General features: G+C 36.7%; 2 protein-coding genes across 2 annotated transcripts; both read left to right on the top strand.

Annotated features, from left to right (window-relative positions):
* The first annotated feature begins 6,509 nt into the window (after nucleotides 1-6,509).
* On the top strand, nucleotides 6,510-16,883 carry LOC133335533 (aminopeptidase N-like). The gene is made up of 9 exons (XM_061543808.1): nucleotides 6,510-6,995; nucleotides 7,035-7,256; nucleotides 7,353-7,508; nucleotides 14,218-14,511; nucleotides 14,574-14,996; nucleotides 15,061-15,736; nucleotides 16,014-16,216; nucleotides 16,281-16,592; nucleotides 16,652-16,883. The coding sequence occupies exons 1-9, from the start codon at nucleotides 6,514-6,516 to the stop codon at nucleotides 16,881-16,883; spliced, it is 3,000 nt and encodes a 999-aa protein (XP_061399792.1). The 5' UTR covers nucleotides 6,510-6,513.
* Nucleotides 16,884-17,650: 767 nt separating this feature from the next.
* On the top strand, nucleotides 17,651-18,719 carry LOC133335557 (aminopeptidase N-like). Its single transcript, XM_061543867.1, has 4 exons — nucleotides 17,651-17,677; nucleotides 17,850-18,052; nucleotides 18,117-18,428; nucleotides 18,488-18,719. Exons 1-4 carry the CDS (start codon nucleotides 17,651-17,653, stop codon nucleotides 18,717-18,719), a joined length of 774 nt encoding a protein of 257 aa, XP_061399851.1.
* Nucleotides 18,720-19,886: the final 1,167 nt, after the last annotated feature.

The following is a 19,886-nucleotide window of genomic DNA, read 5'->3' as shown; positions in this document are numbered from 1 at the left end:
AACATTCTATGTCGTCAGCTGCTATAAAAAGTCTGTTTTAATTATGAAATTTTAATTAATTCGATAACAGAGATCAGTTTTTGAGGTTAATTGATGGCAATAGTAGCAGTGCGTCAACATCAGCGTTGTCATTCATCAACAATTTGTAGTAGTAGTATGTGGGATGTGAGGGGAAAGAAGGTTTGCCATAAATCATACCAACAATTTTCAAATATATAGAAAAATTTGAAGTCCACTAATCTGAGTAGTATAGACGGAAGAGATCGACCATATTATATCACACTAAACAACTACCTCTAAACATTATTCCATTTTCAGTATATCTCGAATATCCGTTTGCTACATCTTGTCAAAGTTTTACCACATATGCAAACTTTAGCTGTGTTCCCAAACCTGCAATATAGTACTATATTGTACTAGTTTTGGAATTTTTGCTAGAAAAGCGTTCCCTTACGCCGAAAAGTAGGAAAAATTGAAGTTAAATTTAAGAGAGTTAAAACCAAAATGGCGTTCTATTTTCCTATTTTCTGCAAGACCAATTTGGCCTAGCACGAAATAGTAAATGTAGTAAATTGTGAATTTGACATTTGATTGCCAGAGATCTACAGTCCGAAATAAAGCATATGAAAGTTAGCGCTTCAACCAAAGGGACACACGCACACACATTTGCTTGAAAATAAAACCAAATAAGAAATTTAAAAATGGGCAATCAGATTTTTTATTCTCTTTTGGAGGATATTGGTGATGGCAGAATATTCAGATGAAGATATACTATAGAATTAAGACTTGGGTTGGGAACATGCATATGTTCCGAAATTTCAAGGCCAATATCTCGGGATATCACAGTAATCAGCTCCAAGGAGGGCTACTAACGGTAATCATTTTAAAATGATCCGAGTGGAGCCCCTAAACTTGACTTCTTCCATATCTTGTTGTTGTAGTGCGCTAAAACAATGCAATCAAAATATCTACCAATTTCAATAGCATTAACATTATAGGAGCGTTCAGCCATGTAAGCCTTTCCGGGCTTGGAGTCGTCGGAAACTCCAATTCCAAATATTCGATAATGTTTTCCTAAAAATTATGCAAATAAAAAATAACTATTAATATTATCAAAATCACACAATGGACGCCGTTTAACTTTTTGTTTCTTTGTGTGCATTAGGTTTCTGTAGTCTTTTTTCTTGTCCTTAACTGATGAAATTTTTGATTTGGACGTTTCTTCATGTTCTAACTATTTTCCGTTCTTTTACTTTTTGCGCAAATCTTGTATGTGAGAGTATTTTTTGGTAGTTCGCTCTTTTACTAGCTTTACTATCAAAAAGTACGGGAACGAACCTTTTGTTACTTTTCACAACGCAACATTTTTAGTCCTTTAACCCGATAAAATATTGAATGATTATCCCCAAAACATCCATATTTATTTGTTGGTCAGATTCCGTGACGTTTGCTACACAATCGCTTCCTGTACTTAATTTGCTTATTACAGACGGATGGATGCAGCTGGAAGTTAGTCGAGTATGCTAAAGGATGGATTTAGACCAATATTTCGTGGTGTAACAAATTCTTGTGTCGTTACCTTTATCTTTGACAATGTGGACATAAAAATCATCATTGGGCGCCAAGTCTAGCTTGTAGGCAGATCGATCAATTCTTCGTTATCACATGTCAACGAGGTGCTGGTTTGAGCCGATGTTGTTTTCTCCGATGAAAAAATTATGAATTAACCGTCCTACGTTACTTGATCTTCCGCGATCGTATTTTGATAACCTCAGTTTTTATGCCTAATGAGGGTATATTCACTTTGCAACGATCAAAATGTGCCTCATCGAAATATCAGTTTTATACCCCAAGTTTCTTCCCATAACATTACCTAGCCAACGTAGTCGCCGATGTTCGAGAATAGGTGGTACAACTCATGGTTCATTCGAAGGCGATATTCACCGTCAACGCAGATCGGCCCATAGATATTTCGGAGATTTTTTCTGTCAAACACTCCAAGAGCTGCCACATCTGCTTGCGTAAGTACCCATGCTTCAGATTTATATAAAAGAAGCGAGTGTGGCCTTGTTTCTAAACTGCTTACTTAGACCACAGTAGCATCTGTTGGCCAACAATCCTCCTCACACTTTCAAAACTGATGACATTAATTTTATTTATGGCGGTACCAAGATATATAAAATCTTCGACTACCTCGATGCTGTAGTTGGTCCGAGTCGACTAGACGACGCGCGTTGATCCCATCAGCTTGGTCTTCTCGCCATTTACTGCCAGACCCTATTTGGCAGATTCCTTCTCAATTAGTTCATGGTGGCTGTTACGGCTCGCAATTTTCGACCTATTATATCGATGTCATCGACGTAAGCGAGTAACATGTGTTGTTTGGTGTACAGAGTGTCATTTCTGTTCTCCTTTGCCTCTCGCATGGCATAAGGAAGTTAAAAGATCACACGACAAACTGTCACCTTGTCTAAATCCTCGTTCGGTATTAAAGTGATCCGATAGGTCCTTTCCGACTTTAACTGCTGACCTTGTGTCAGTTAAAGTTATCCTGCATAGCCGTATTAAGTTTGTAGGAATGCCGAACACAGACATGGCTTTAAACACCTCTCAAGGGCTGTCGAATGGGGCTTATAGTCGACGAACAGATAGAATGTGCCGATGTGTTTTTCGTGGGTCTTTTCTACAATTGGCTCAGAGTGAAAATCAGGTCAATTATCGATTTACCAGGTCTGAAGCCGCACTGAAGTGGTCCAATAATGTCATTGGTCGGCTTCAGTCGTTCACACACCACGCTGGATAGCACTTTATATGCGATGGGAAGTAGACTTATTCCTCTATTGTTGGCACAAATCTTCTTGTCTCCTTTTTTGTGCACGGGACACAGGATGCTGATGTTCCAATCATTGGACATGCATTACTCTAGCCAAATTGTACTAATCAGCTGGTGCATGTATCCAGACATCATCTCGGCTAGGTGGCATACAATCTATACCGACGTTTCTTATATTTTCTGGGGTATCTTCTTCGCCGCCAGTATTTGATACCAGAAGCTTTTCAAAATGCTCCATCCAGATCCTGAACACGCTATCTGTATCTGTCACCAGGAGGTTGAGCCAGCACCAAAGCCTTCGTTTGGCGTTTTATTCGTTGGTAAAATTTCCGGACTTTGTTCTGACTCCTGTCCATCCCGCTCACCTTTTTCTTGTCTTTCTTAATTTTTCTGAAAATACGTTTCACATTTTTCCCCCATAATTCTGTCTCGCAGGGTTGTCCTAAACGCTGCGTTTTTCATACTTAAGACACTCCTGATCGTACCGCGGTGGTCTTTGGTACTCAAGTGTTGCTTTTGCTGCAATTTGTGGGGAGTGGCAATTCTTTGTCATTGTGTTTATACCCTTCACCACACTGTGGTACATGTTATTATGTCTTTGTGCATATGTTTGTTACAGGCAAAAGGAATCGAGATAGACCCATGGTTCCTTTTGAGAATATGCATATAAACACTTTCTGAGTCGATTTATGCATGTCCGTCCGTCTGATGATGATAAATTGTAAACAAAGCACAGGTCGCATTTATAATCCGATTTGGATGAAATTTGGCACAAGTCGCTTAATTGGCCCAAGGACGAACCCTATTGAAATTGTAGAAAATCGGTTCAGATTTAGATATAGCTCCCATATATAGTTTAGCCCGATTTTAGATAAATGGTGCACGAAAGTCCCTGAAAATCATTAGATTTGCACGAATTTTGCATAGCGTACTGAATTAATAGTAGAATGACGTGTGCTAAGTTTCGTGAAAATCTGTTCAGATTTAGATATAGATCCCATATATAGTTTCGCCGGGTTTTGGTAAATGGTGCACCAAATTTACACGAATTTTGGTATAGGGTACTGAATTATGTCTACAATGATGTGTGCTAAGTTTCGTGAAAATCGGTGTAAATTTAGATATAGCTCCCATATATAGTTTCGTCCAATTTTTATGTGAACGCTGCACCAAGGACCTCATATATCTTTCGATGTGTGCAAAGTTTCGTGCGACGTCTATTGGGATACATATGTAGAATATACCCAAAGTGGTGAAGGGTTTCATATAGTCGACATTACTACTTTCCTTACTGGTTTTATATTATTATCGGGATAGGCTTCTGCTACCTGTTGTGTTTGCAGCTTTTCGAAGTCGAGTTTATGTATTGTGTTAGATCGCACCATTGCTGCTACATTAAGATGATTGCGAACCTTATCTCGGTCTCACCTACAAAATGGTGCCAACATTTTGCGGAAAATTATATATCATGCGAACGGAGTGTACACTTCACAAAAAATTTTAAACATTTTGAAAAATTGCAAATCTAATATGAATTAAAGGTAACATCCAATTTCTTCGCAATACATATATAAATACCGAAGATGGACCCATCGTTCCTCTCCTTTTGGTACCTTCCCTTCATCGTGTCAAAATTTCGACAAAATTTCAATATTTGTAGTAGCTATCCCCGGTACCTACTTTTGGTACCGCCGCACAATGTCGTAAAATTTCAATAGATTTATCTTTTTTAATCTCCTCCTTTTATTGAATCTCCCACAAAGTCTAAAAACTGAATATCCAATTTCATGCAAACTTTGTACACCGTAATAATTTTCCCATTCCTATATCAAGATCAAAGAGTAAACTAATCTGTCAATTTCTTGTGGTGCCTACTCCACAAAGTGTCAAAATGTTTAAAATTTCTAAATCAAATATTAAGAGAATGCAGTGTCCAATTTTGAGTCAGTTATTTTACCAATATTTTTTGAAGTTCGAAGATGAGATCCATCGGCGCACTCTTCCACAAAGTTTAAACATTTAAAAAAAATATTTAAGTCAGTTTTTCTCGAGTGGAGTAAAATAGAAATTATTTCAGCAGAGCACGGCTAGAATTCGAACCAAGGTTCCCAGAGTAACAAAAATGTTGCTAGAGCACATAGATTTCTGAACTATACAGACACTTTCGAAACGAATGGTGTATTCGATTTGTTCCATCGATTTCACATTGTAATATTTTTACCAAACCTACAATAAAGTCTATTGGTAGGACAACTTAAAATGGTAATCTGCTACTTCCTGCACAAAACGTCCCACTTTTGCAAAATTATTAAATTAATTTATGAGTCCTATCAAGAGTAGCACAATAGGAACAACCGCTAATTTTATTAACAATAGCAATACAGTGTGTATTTCCCCGTAAAAAAAAAACCAAAACAAAAACAAAAAATGTGTAATTGATCAAGTCAATTTGAAAATATCTTGTGTGTACATCAATATTTTGACATCTTCGCTATATGCCCACTTATAACTGTCTCTATTTTCATTTCAATATTTTTCGTTTTTGTTTTTTTTTCGATATGTTAAATAAAGAACAAAAATACTCGTACATATATAGGAATTACGTTTCATTTGAATGGATTTTAACACTCAAGTGGTAATTGGCAAGAATATGACTAAATTGAATTAACTGTGACTTAAGACCATCATCATCATCAACGTCGTAGCATTTCGGCGGATGACAGCGATTTTTTGTAAACATTTCAACAAGTCTATTTATTTTAGCTGTGTCTCTCTCAGGCTTTTCTTAAGTTATTTGTTAATCATTGATAAAAATGTGCCAATGAGGGTGGTATTGAATTGCGGAACACGTTAGCGTGATTCTCATAAAAAAACTAACCTTTGGTAGTGATATCAAGACATTCACCGGAATAGGTAGCTGCTAATCGGAAAATGGAATTGACAGTGAGCAATATTTTTTTATGTAACTAAACTACCTTTTGTTTATATCCAAACTGTAATCGGGATCTAGAAATTTAAAAAAAAAATTGTGTGGTAAAAAAGTTGGTTTCTGTTTTAGAATGCACATTAAAAAACGGCAAAAACGTTTAAACGTTTAAACTTGATTTGGAAGGTACCAAGTCCCAAATTTCAAGATTCTAGCTTCAACCGTTTCCTCTGGGGGTTGATGAATCGTTAAGTCAGTCAATCAATCACTTTACTTTATTCTTAGTATAGATATGTGTGTGTTCCCGTTCAAAAAATGTGATTCATTAATTAAAAAAATTATGGTTGATAATTTTCTTTCGAAATGTATTTTTGCAATGAAGATTTTCATTTGAACCGGCGGGACCCCTCGAAATGAAATCCTGTATACGTGAATGACATACCATTAAGAGATCATGTAAAATAGAGTGGGGCCACCTGTATCAAAATATACAATTTCTTTAAGCCTCTATTAGAATTCATTCCCATCTTCAATAATTATTTGCTTTCACACTTTTCCATACAGCTTAATCAATATTTATTATCTCTTTTTTTTAGATAACAATTACCATCTAATATCCATGTTTACAAAGAAAACACAATTAATATCCTTATAATAAGAATATCCTGCCACCGCCACCGCAGAGGTAATAACACTCTGGCAAACTGCACAACCACACCTACCCACACACACACACTACACTGTTTAATTGCCAATGGTTACACATCCTCATGAGAACCTAAATATGGATGCTGTACGAACGGGCAATTCTGCCCTACTCACCAGCCAAAGACGTAGTGGCTATACCATATCACGTGGTACCCTAATACTCGCTGTAGCATTTTTCCTCTGCACCCTGGTTACGGTAGCGGTGTTAATCTATAACTTTGCCACCTGTGACAAATTGATACCGGCCGAAGATGAGAATATCGTCTGTACCACGGTGCACTTGAAGCACAAAGGTAACGATACGAATGCCACGGCGCTAGCCGTGCCGCATCACGAGCGAGATGTACGCCTGCCACGTTCAATAAAACCACTCAAGTACAACATCTCACTGGAACCGTACCTGTTCGAGGGTAACTTTACCTTTGACGGTGAAGTTCAAATCAATATTGTAGCTGTGGAGGATTGCTACAACATAACCATGCATGCCGTCGATTTGAATATTTCCAAGAATGATGTCAGTATACGACGGCTTGGTGGACGGTCGGCGACTGATAAAGAACAAACAAGTGCCTCCAGTAATGGGCCAACAGCAGCAGCCGCTGCTGAGGGAACCGAATTGCGTATACGTAAACAATATCTGCAGGAGGCTAAACAGTTTTTCGTTATTGAGTTGTACGACAAACTTGTACAGAGTACGGAATACGTGATTAATATCAAATTTAGTGGTTTAATTCAGGACACATTGCAAGGATTCTATCGCAGTTCGTATCAGGTGGGAAATGAGACAAGGTAAGTTTGCTGGAGACACATTTCTTGGAAGTTCTTCTTTCTTTCTCCTTTACAAATTGAAATAATTCTTTTGTTTTGTTTTTTTCTCTCTTATAGATGGTTAGCCTCAACACAATTTCAGGCCACCGATGCACGTAGAGCATTTCCATGTTTCGATGAACCTGCACTTAAAGCGAAATTTGCTTTAAATATTGCACGGCCAAAACAGCTTTCAACTATTTCAAATATGCCCAGAGCCAGGACAAGAAAACAGTAAGTAATATAAAAAAGAAAACAAAAAAAATTGCAATTAATGATGAGTACTAGATAAGAAAGTATGTGTGTGCAAATTACACGTTACATTTTTTCTTAAAAAAAGTTGAATTCATTAGACTTGATTAGTATATATTTAGAAATACGTGATTTGGTTTTTTGTTTTCACAGAAAACAGCATATGCCAGATATTAATAATTTCAGTAAAATGTAGTACATTTGTCTTCTTATAGTACGTATTTCCAAAACTACCTTCATACCTCAACACTGCATACTAATTCTGGGCGCAACAGAAGTCTATATCTGTATTCCATCCCGATATTATTTATTACCTTTTTATAATTCAAATTTTTGTGAAAGAAAATTTTTTTAACTTATTTTTTAATATTTTTTACATTATTTACAATCATACACAACTTTGTTATTATTTGTTTTTGGTGGGAGAGCCCCCGAGTTTCCCTTTTTGAAAAATAAGAACGCGGACAAAATGTTCAAAAAAGAGGAAGTCTATACTCTATGAGTGAAATCGACTGGAAATATAAAATGTATTTTTCCCGATTTGTGTGTTCGTTTGTGTTTCTAGAGTAGCAAACGGTTTTCGATGTTGTTGTACTGATCTGGTCATAAAAGAAATTTACTTTATACAATAATAAAAGTAGTTTGATTATTTAATATTTCACAAGAGGTCAAAATGACCGATTTTAGGCCATATAGGTGTAGCACATGTGAATACGGGGAATGAAAGAGGGGAGGAAACAGCTACTATGATTAATAAACATAGTTCTATGTGGTACAAAAAGTCGCCAAATTTTAAAAAGCTGTGTCATAATATACACAATTATTTTTGTACTTACTTAGCTGGCTTGTTACAGAACGGTTGTTCCATAAGCCGAGCTTAAAAAAGATTTCCAAGCGCGTCGGTCTTGTGCGCAAGTCCACCAATTTGGAAGACCACGTTCCAAGATGTTGTTTTCTACTTGGTCTTTCCATTTAATTCGTGGCCTTCCCCTTCTACGGGAACCATCAGTAGGCTCATTTTTATATGCCTTTTGAGCTGGGGCATCTTCATTCATCCGCACAACATGGCCTAGCCACCGTAGTCACTGCAGCTCAATACGACTGACTATGTCGGTGTCCGCGTATAAATTGTAGAGCTCGTGGTTCATTCGACGCCGATATTCACTGTCGCCGCAGATCGACCAGTAGATCTTTCGGAGAATTTTTCTCTCAAACACCCCAAGCGCTGCCTCATCTGCTTGCGCAAGTACCCATGCTTCTGATCCATATAATAGCACGGGTAGTATCAGCATCCTGTAAAGTGTGAGTTTGATCTGGCGAGAGGTGGCCTTGTTTCTAAACTGCCTACTTAGACCATAGTAGCATCTGTTGGCCATCACAATCCTTATCCGAATTTCAAAACTGATATTATTCGTTTTATTTATGGCGGTACCAAGGTATATAAAGTCTTTAACAACCTCGAAGCTGTAGTTCTCAAGTTCCACAGTTGGTCCGAGTCTACTGGACGTCTTGCGCGTTGATACCATCAGCTTGGTCTTCTCGCCGTTTACTGCCAGACCCACTTTGGCAGACTCCTTTTCAATTTGTTCAAAGGTGGCTGTTACCGCTCGTAATGTTCGACCCATTATATCGATGTCATCGGCGTAGGCGAGTAAATGATGTTGTTTGGTGTACAGAGTGCCATTTCTGTTCACCTTTGCGTATCGTATGACCTTTTCCAGTAGGATGTTAAAAAGATCACACGACAAACTGTCACCTTGTCTGAATCCTCGTTCAGTATTGAAGGGCTCCGATAGATCCTTTCCTACTTTAACGGCTGACCTTGTGCCACTTAAAGTTATCCTGCATAGCCGTATTAATTTTGCAGGAATGCCGAACGCAGACATGGCTTTAAACACCTCTGAACGGATAGGGCTGTCGAATGCGGCTTTATAGTCGACAAATAGGTGGTATGTGTCGATGTGTTTTTCGTGGGTCTTTTCCAGGATTTGGCGCAGAGTGAAAATCTGGTCAATGGTGGATTTGCCAGGTCTGAAGCCGCATTGGTATGGTCCGATGATGTCATTGACCATTGGCTTCAATCGTTCACACAGCACACTGGATAGCACTTTATATGCGATGGGAAGGAGACTTATTCCTCTATAGTTGGCACATATCTTGTCTTGTCTCCTTTTTTGTGCACGGGACACAGGATGCTGAGGTTCCAATCATTGGGCAAGCATTCATCTAGCCAAATTGTGTTAATCAGCTGGTGCATGCTCCTGACCAGCATCTGGCCACCAGTTTTGAATAGTTCGGCTGGTAACCCATCGGCTCCTGCTGCTTTGTTGTTCTTGAGCCGATTAATTGCTTTTATGACCTCATCTTGGCTAAGTGGTATACACTCTATACCATCATCTCTTATTGGTTCTGGGGTATCTTCTTCATCGCCACTATTTGATACTAGCAGCTGTTCGAAATGCTCCTTCCAGATCCTCAACACGCTGTCTGTATCTGTCACCAGGTTTCCTTCTTCATCTCTACAGGAGGATGTGCCTACACCAAAGCCTTCTGTTTGGTGTTTTACTCGTTAGTAGAATTTCCGGACTTCATTCTGACTCCTGTACATCTCGATTTGCTTACAATCACGTTTTTCTTGTTCTTTCTTCTTTTTTCTGAAAACATGTTTCTCCTCTCTCCTTTTCTCCCGATAATTCTCCATCACGTTACGTGTTGCTACTGTCTGCAGGGTTGCCCTATACGCTGCGTTTTTCACATCAGTAGCATTACGACACTCCTGATCGTACCATGGATTTCTTGGTGGTGGTTTTTGGTACCCAATTGTTCTTTTTGCTGCAGTTTGTAGGGAGTGGGCAATTCTTTGCCATTGTGCTTCTATACTATTATCGGGACAAGAAGTGCTTTCTTCAAGCAGATGGGTAAGTTGAGCGGAGTAGGCCTCGGCTACCTGTTGTGTTTGCAGCTTTTCGACGTCGAGTTTCCGTGTTGTATTAGATCGCACCTTTGCTGCAACATTAAGACGGGTGCGTACCTTGGCTGCCACAAGGTAATGGTCCGAATCGATATTCGCTCCTCGGATCGATCGGACGTCTAAAACACTGAATGAATGCCTTCCGTCTATCACAACATGATCAATTTGATTTCTCGTTACTTGATCAGGAGAAATCCAGGTGGCCTTGTGTATATCGAGATGCTTTAATCTGGTGCTGCTAACTACCATGTTTTTTTGCTGCCGCGAAGTCAATCAACCTCATGCCGTTGTCGGATGTTTCATCATGAAGGCTTACACCTGTCCCTTTCCATCGCATTTCCTGTAAGGCAATAATATCGGCTTTGTACTTCTTGAGTATATCCGCCAAAGCGAACACTGCCCCTGTTCTGTACAACGTGCGCACATTCCAAGTGCAGATTCGCAGATCGTGGTCCTTTATACGTTTGCGGGGGTCGTCAACATTAGGGGGGTTTGGTTTTCTTTTTCTTTGCTTTTTCATAGTAGGTTGGGTTTTCCGAGAGTGGACAACTAACCCGACGCCTCAACCCATTTTTTATAGTTCTTATGGGTGAACTCGCGGCACATGTTAGCTCACTATTTAGGCCAATTTCTTTGTTGTCATCATTTGATAAAATTTTTGATAAAAATTTATTTCATCGGGTGATGAGAATAGCTCCCCAGGTGGCACCGCGGGGAGGTCAGTGTCCACAATTGAGATGAAAGAGGGACCAAGATAAGCCTGGGCTTCGCCATGTTAAAGCCAATCAGAGCCGTTGCTTGGTATCTATCATCCCCTACGCCACTTTGTACTTGAAATTGAAAAACTGTCAAAATGACCGCTTTCGGCAATCTAGTGTTAATATAAATTTCAATAAGAACCCACCTCAACAATCAGGTAGAAAGAATTTTTCCCAATTTCAATATTCCCGGCCGATTGATTCACCCAAATCCATATTTTACCAAATTTAGTACCATTAAGACCTCATAAGTACGAATTTCCAAAACTTCCTTCCTACATACCCAAATCCTACACTTCAACAGTAATCTGTGTTAAAAATTTAAGAATTCCAGATCTATCGCTTCACCTTATCCAAATTGTATCAAGTTTAGTACCGTTTAGTACTCTATAAAATTTTCCAAAATATTCTACATACCCCTACTCCCCAAAAGTTATCTTAATTTCAAATTTCAGGATTCCAGCTATTTCGGATGACATAAATACAATTTGTATCAAATTTTGTACTAATTTCCATTCCACATAAGTACTAATTTCCATTACTAGAGTAACTTCGGGTAATGTGGACCACCGTTTTCATTTTTTTTTTATATTGTGGGCGTAACAACGGTAAAAAATAAAAACAAATTGTTTTCACAACATGGTAGATTTGTTGGGTAATTATATTCCAGGTCAAAAATTATATATATTTGTCCATAAAAATGTTATTGCATTATATTTCAAAAAACTCTAAACTGAAAATAAAAATAACTTGGCGGGTAATGTGGACCAGTAAGTGTGGGTAATGAGGATCAGTATGTTAAAGGTAGGTTGTGGAATAATTGTGATAAATTTCAATTAATTGCACTCTTGGGTAACAATGAATGCAAAAATATATGGGTCCATGTTTTGGAATATCCCCCATTTAAGGGTACCACCCCATTTGCGGTATTTTGAAGGTCCTTGCTTCATTACCCAACCGCATATCGAGTTTTCAGAGGATATAATACCTACTCGCATATTAAATGCGCCCATGTTTCGAACTCGTCCTCATAAAAAGGTCCCAATTTTTATAGTGGTCCACATTACCCGACATTGAATATTTTTATTTAAAAATAATTATCGGCTTCAAAAATGACTAAAAATTTAAAAATCACCGATTGTAATTGCAGACAAAAGTAATTACAGAAAACCAAACGTATATTTTTGTTTTTGCAAAAACGAATTGCAACAAAAGTATATTTTTGTTAACCCACATAACTTCTTTATATTCGGGTAAAAACAAGTGTTCGACTATTTTGCAAAAACGTTCGACTATTGTTCCCAAAAAATTTCAAATCACACTTTTACAATCACAGCTACGTTTTCTACTACTAAATTTTCAACTTTGCAATTATTTATTAAAAACCAAGTTTGATGTTTGTTTTCACTACTTAGGAAAACATTTATCAAGGCGGCATTGACATATTTCAAGCATTTTCTTAGATATGGGGGGTGGTCCACATTTGACGCATGGTCCACATTACCCGAAGTTACTCTACCTACATCATAAAATTCAATAGAAATCTTATTTTTCAAATTGTACCAAAATTAGTACCATTTAGTACACATTAGTAGAATTTTCTAAAACTTCATACATACCCCAATCCTACATCCCAAACGTGATCATAACTCCAAATTTCAGGATTCCAGCACTATCGATACACTCAAATTGTATCAAATTTAGTACGCATAAGTACGAAAACTACCAGCATTCCCCTAATTCTACAATGCAGTGGTAATCTTATAACCAAATTACAGTGTTCCAGCTCTATCGGTTCAAAATTAAATTGTAACAAATGTGGTACCATTTAGTACTTTTCGTTCAAATAATCACAAATTTTCGAAGTTACCTACATATTCCAATCCTATATATCCCAATCCTCCGATGGTAATGTTAATTTCAAATATCAGGATTCCAGCACCATACGTTCCTTCCAATTCTAATTGTACCAAATTTAACACTGTTTAGTACTTTTCGTATACATATGAGATTCCAAAACCACCTTCTTATATCGACGCTACTTCTCAACTATGATTCGAAATCCAAATTGTACCAAATTTGGTACATTTTAATACTTTTTCGTATACTTATAGTTCGAATTTCGAAAAAAAAACTTTTGGTACATCTATTCTACTTCAGTGACCTTAATTCCAACTTCAAGAGTTCTAGTTCTACCGGTTCGCCAAATACAGATGATACCATATTAGGTAATTTTAGTACATTCTAGAACGAATTTCCAAAAACCCAGTCGTATCTGACTCCTTGAGACTAAGAGTAACTCTCATCCCAAATTGAAAATTAAACATTAGAGTCGCTCTTTCCCCCATGACCAGGTCACATATGTCATTTATCTCCCCCAGAAGGTTACAAACTTCTGCTCTGGGTGGGTCGGGTTCTTCTCTCTCAAGCGTCAACGTAACTGACATTTTATAGAACTTCCAAGTTCTAACATCCTCTCCATTGGGATTAATGAAACCTGTGTAGTACTTGCAGCTATTATCTTTAAAACGACTAATATAGGTTTTAGTTTCCAATAGGGTATCTCCTCCCCTAAGGATTAAAAATTGTGTAAACTTGTAATACGCACATGACGTGTTTGAGTACTGGGTCGAATTCAAACCTAGGTCTGAAGATCTTTTGAAAATATGTGAATCTCATATGAATGAAATAGATTACACGATTTTCGGACCCCAAGTCCGATGATAGGACTAATCGGTTCACTCCTTCTGGTATCTAACCACCAGGTCCGTCATTAATAATGGACCTGGTACAGTAAACTGTATAAATTTCACAATTTGAAGATGCCAAGAATGTTTCCAGTCATTTTCCAAATTTTACTCTTTTTCACGCCTAACACTTTGGAATTCAGTATTAATATTAAAAAAATATCATAATTTGTTATTCAAATAATTTAACGACTTCTCGAAATTTGTATTTCCAGTGACACTTTACCCGACTATGAATGGGATTATTTTGCTGAATCGGTGCCAATGTCAACATATTTGGTAGCCTATAGTATATCGGATTTTAGCCACTTATCGAATGGAACATTTTCCGTATGGGCTCGGCATGATGCCATACAATCGGCTTCATATGCTTTGAGTATGGTACCCAAAGCTCTGAAATTTTTTGAAGATTTCTTTCGGATACCATATCCCTTGCCAAAAATTGATATGATTGCACTGCCAGATTTTGCCTCGGGAGCTATGGAAAATTGGGGTCTAATTACATATAGGTGAGACAAAACAACGATCGAATGCTATTTTAATGACATTAACATTTTAAAACTTCCTTTAGAGAAACAAGTATGCTTTTTGAAAAGGGGGTATCCGCATCTACATATAAACAGCGAGTTGCCACTGTGGTTGCCCATGAAGTAGCTCATCAATGGTTTGGTAATTTGGTGACGCCCACCTGGTGGAGTGATATATGGCTTAATGAGGGCTTTGCCAGCTATATGGAATATGAGTCTTTGAATAGCATAGAACCCGATTGGCATGTAATGGATCAGTTTGTTGTTAATACTCTGCAGAATGTATTTCAATTGGATGCTATGTCTTCGTCTCATAAAATTTCCATCGAAGTAGGAAATCCAGAGGAAATTAATGAAATATTCGATAGAATATCGTATGACAAAGGCTCAACGTTAATTCGAATGATGGGGCATTTTCTAACGTCGCCAGTATTTCGCAAGGGTCTACATAACTACTTAAAAGAATTGTGAGTAAAAAACTATATTAGTTATTTTATATGAAACTATTGAATTTGTTTTAATTGCATGCAGATCTTATCGTTCCGCTGAACAAGACGATTTATGGCATTTCCTTACATTGGCAGCAAAATCTGAAGGTTTATTGGATCGCAATGCCACCGTCAAAGATATTATGGATACTTGGACATTGCAGGTGGGATTCCCAGTGGTGCAGGTCACCAAACATCCCAATACAAATGTTATACGCTTGGAACAGCAACGTTTTGTCTACAAGAAATTCCATAACACTGCGAATGTCACACAAGAAGATCCTCTTTGGTGGATACCGATTACCTATACAACAGCTGAGGAGTTGGATTTTGAAAATACCCGACCAATAACGTGGATACCACGTTCAAAAATCTATGAAATTGAAAGCCGTAATTTATCGGCAGCCGATTGGTTTATTTTCAATATACAACAGAGCGGTTATTATCGTGTCAATTATGAAATACAAAATTGGCAGGCAATAATGGACCATCTAATGGATGTGAAGAAATTCAGACAAATATCACCCTCAAATCGGGCCCAACTAATCGATGATGCTATGAATTTGGCGCGTGGTGGATATTTGAGTTATAATTTGGCATTGAATTTGACCAGATATTTGATACACGAAGATGATACAACGGCATGGAAGGCAGCCATGAATGCGTTTAATTTTTTGGATGCAATGTTTGGTAGTATGGGTGAATATGATGTATTTAAGGTAAGAAAAAGTGATGGAAAGATGTTGGTTGTGATATAAAAAAACATTTGTTTAGGGGGCAGTCATTCTAAAATTAAAAGTAAAAATGTCATTATGAACGGTCAGGTGGGTGGGTTATGTGAAAACAAAACCACCTGGATCTTGAAATTTTTTGTGGAAAAGTACGCCAACTTCTGTTCATTTCATTTATAAAACTCCCCCAAAAATCACTGATTGTGTGTCTGTTTTCATTATTTACATTTTTAATATAACCATAATTTTTAAAAACTACTTACAGAGATACCTACTCAAACTATTAGATAACGTTTACAATCAATTGGGCTTTTCCGAATCGAAAAACGAAAATAATATGCTGGAACATTTTAAACGTGCCGAAATTCTCAATATGGCTTGTCATTTGGGTCATCGTCAGTGCATAGCCGAAAGTGTTCGACATTTTCAAAATTGGATGCAAGTACCAAATCCAGATACCAATAATCCGTAAGTATTACTAAATCAGCATTCAAATTACGTAAATAACATTTTTATTTTATCTCGCATATAGCATATCTCCAGATCTGCGTAGTATTGTTTATTGTACGGCCATCGCATTTGGCACTGAGGGTGAATGGGATTTTGCCTTTGAACGCTTCAAAAAATCGTCGGTATCAACCGAAAAGGAAATACTACTCTCCGCCTTGGGTTGTTCACGTGAACCATGGATTATCTCAAGATTTTTAAAATATTCCATTAGCGGAGAGGATGATATACGAAAACAGGATGTATATCGGGTATTCATGGGTGTAACATCAAATGTGGTGGGGCAAAAAATTGCATTTGACTTTATGCACACCAATTGGGAGTACATGAAAGCATAGTAAGTGTTTATTTTTAAAAATATAGTTTTCTATACATAACTATTTATTTCACTTATAGTCTAAGTAATGCAATGTTAACCTATAACATGGTCCTGGAAGTTGTCACAAAACGTTTCAATACCAAATATCAATTTGCCGATTTGGAAGCATTCATTAAAAACGAATTGAAAGATTCAAGTCGTTCCGTGGAACAAATACTCGAACATGTACAGGATAATGTAAATTGGATGGATCAAAACTATAAAATCATTGCCGAGTGGCTACGTAACGAAGCGCGTAGATCTGAATAAGTATTTTGTATTCAAAATAATAAAACACACACACACAAAGTCCACCCACCCAAAAATGAAGTATATGTATTTAATTGTCTTAATTTTATAAAAAAAACATTTTTTTCTATTGTATATGTAATTATAATTATTAATAATTTAATCATATTTTTTTGTATTAACTATTGCATAAATTTCTTTTTTGCTATAAAATGATATCACATGTCAAATTATTAATGCTAAAAATAATAATAATAGCAATAATGAACGAACAAAATGAAGAGATCAACACACACATACACAAATTAAGTCTAATAATTAATATAATCCAAAGAATTTTAAACAGCAAATTTATTTATTATTAATAATAATAGTGATGATGAATGTATCTATGTATGTATATGAATTTTGTTAGTAACGTACTTAAACGTAATGAAAACACACAGAATTATAAAAAATAAAAACTTTCTTGAAATAAATTAACAATTTTTGTCAAATGTAATTGAAAACACTTTGAAGGGAACAGCAAAGCCGGGCGGGACCGACCATATGATACCCTACACAACTAGCAAACGTGCATCCTCATCAATTCTCACAACATGGCCTAGCCACTTACTCACTGCAGCTCGTTACATCTGACAATGCCGATGTCCGAGAATAGATAGTACAACTAATGGTTCATTCGAAGACGATATTCACCATCGACGCAGATCGGCCCATAGATTTTTTTCGGAATTTTTTTCTATTAAACACTCCAAGAGCTACCTCATCTGCTTGCGCAAGTACCCATGCTTCTGATTTATACACCAGTACGGGTAGCATCAGCGTGTTGTAGATCTTGAAATTTTTTGTAGAAAAGTACGCCAACTTCTGTTCATTTCATTTATAAACCTCCCCCAAAACTCACTGATTGTGTGTCTTATTTCATTATTTACATTTTTAATATCACCATAATTTTTAAAACTACTTTTTAAAAACTACTTACAGAGATACCTACTCAAACTATTAGATAACGTTTACAATCAATTGGGCTTTTCCGAATCGAAAAACGAAAATAATATGCTGGAACATTTTAAACGTGCCGAAATTCTCAATATGGCTTGTCATTTGGGTCATCGTCAGTGCATAGCCGAAAGTGTTCGACATTTTCAAAATTGGATGCAAGTACCAAATCCAGATACCAATAATCCGTAAGTATTACTAAATCAGCATTCAAATTACGTCAATAACATTTTTATTTTATCTCGCATATAGCATATCTCCAGATCTGCGTAGTATTGTTTATTGTACGGCCATCGCATTTGGCACTGAGGGTGAATGGGATTTTGCCTTTGAACGCTTCAAAAAATCGTCGGTATCAACCGAAAAGGAAATACTACTCTCCGCCTTGGGTTGTTCACGTGAACCATGGATTATCTCAAGATTTTTAAAATATTCCATTAGCGGAGAGGATGATATACGAAAACAGGATGTATATTGGGTATTCATGGGTGTAACATCAAATGTGGTGGGGCAAAAAATTGCATTTGACTTTATGCACACCAATTGGGAGTACATGAAAGCATAGTAAGTGTTTATTTTTAAAAATATAGTTTTCTATACATAACTATTTATTTCACTTATAGTCTAAGTAATGCAATGTTAACCTATAACATGGTCCTGGAAGTTGTCACAAAACGTTTCAATACCAAATATCAATTTGCCGATTTGGAAGCATTCATTAAAAACGAATTGAAAGATTCAAGTCGTTCCGTGGAACAAATACTCGAATATGTACAGGATAATGTAAATTGGATGGATCAAAACTATAAAATCATTGCCGAGTGGCTACGTAACGAAGCGCGTAGATCTGAATAAGTATTTTGTATTCAAAATAATAAAACACACACACACAAAGTCCACCCACCCAAAAATGAAGTATATGTATTTAATTGTCTTAATTTTATAAAAAAAAACATTTTTTTCTATTGTATATGTAATTATAATTATTAATAATTTAATCATATTTTTTTGTATTAACTATTGCATAAATTTCTTTTTTGCTATAAAATGATATCACATGTCAAATTATTAATGCTAAAAATAATAATAATAGCAATAATGAACGAACAAAATGAAGAGATCAACACACACATACACAAATTAAGTCTAATAATTAATATAATCCAAAGAATTTTAAACAGCAAATTTATTTATTATTAATAATAATAGTGATGATGAATGTATCTATGTATGTATATGAATTTTGTTAGTAACGTACTTAAACGTAATGAAAACACACAGAATTATAAAAAATAAAAACTTTCTTGAAACAAATTAACAATTTTTGTCAAATGTAATTGAAAACACTTTGAAGGGAACAGCAAAGCCGGGCGGGACCGACCATATGATACCCTACACAACTAGCAAACGTGCATCCTCATCAATTCTCACAACATGGCCTAGCCACTTACTCACTGCAGCTCGTTACATCTGACAATGCCGATGTCCGAGAATAGATAGTACAACTAATGGTTCATTCGAAGACGATATTCACCATCGACGCAGATCGGCCCATAGATTTTTTTCGGAATTTTTTTCTATTAAACACTCCAAGAGCTACCTCATCTGCTTGCGCAAGTACCCATGCTTCTGATTTATACACCAGTACGGGTAGCATCAGCGTGTTGTAGAGAGTGGGTTTTGTTTGGCGAGAGGTGGCCTTGTTTCTAAATGGCTTACTTAGACCATAGTAGCATCTGTTGGTCAACACTATTCTTTTCCGAATTTCAAAACTGATGACATTAGTTTTATTTATGGCGGTACCAAGGTACATAAAATCTTTGACTACATGGAAGCTGTAGTTCTCAAGTTTCACAGTTGTTTCGAGTCTACTGTCAATCGATACAATTGAAATTCTGGCAGTTACTTGTAAGTTGTAATTAATAATTTATGTAACAGTGAATTTGGTGTGTTACTTGGTCATTTGTTCCATGTAAAATTTCGTGAGTTTCGTTCCATAATTGTGAATTACAGAGCGTAAAA

The sequence above is a fragment of the Musca vetustissima genome, unplaced genomic scaffold (genome assembly GCF_032173495.1).
Source record: "Musca vetustissima isolate MV318-11 ecotype Yass unplaced genomic scaffold, APGP_CSIRO_Mvet_v1 utg15158, whole genome shotgun sequence".
Lineage (NCBI taxonomy): Eukaryota > Metazoa > Arthropoda > Insecta > Diptera > Muscidae > Musca > Musca vetustissima.
The sequence above is the reverse complement of the archived record's forward strand: the minus strand, read 5'-3'. Positions and strand labels throughout refer to the sequence as shown.

Excerpts from the sequence above, each read along its gene's own strand:
- LOC133335533 (XM_061543808.1), top strand. The coding sequence starts at position 6,514 with ATGGTTACACATCCTCATGAGAACCTAAATATGGATGCTGTACGAACG. Across the intron at positions 6,996-7,034 it reads AATGATGTCAGTATACGACG|TGCCTCCAGTAATGGGCCAA; the intron begins GCTTGGTGGACG and ends AGAACAAACAAG. Across the intron at positions 15,737-16,013 it reads GTGAATATGATGTATTTAAG|AGATACCTACTCAAACTATT; the intron begins GTAAGAAAAAGT and ends AACTACTTACAG.
- LOC133335557 (XM_061543867.1), top strand. The coding sequence starts at position 17,651 with ATGCTTCTGATTTATACACCAGTACGG. Across the intron at positions 18,053-18,116 it reads AATCCAGATACCAATAATCC|CATATCTCCAGATCTGCGTA; the intron begins GTAAGTATTACT and ends TCTCGCATATAG. Across the intron at positions 18,429-18,487 it reads TGGGAGTACATGAAAGCATA|TCTAAGTAATGCAATGTTAA; the intron begins GTAAGTGTTTAT and ends TTTCACTTATAG.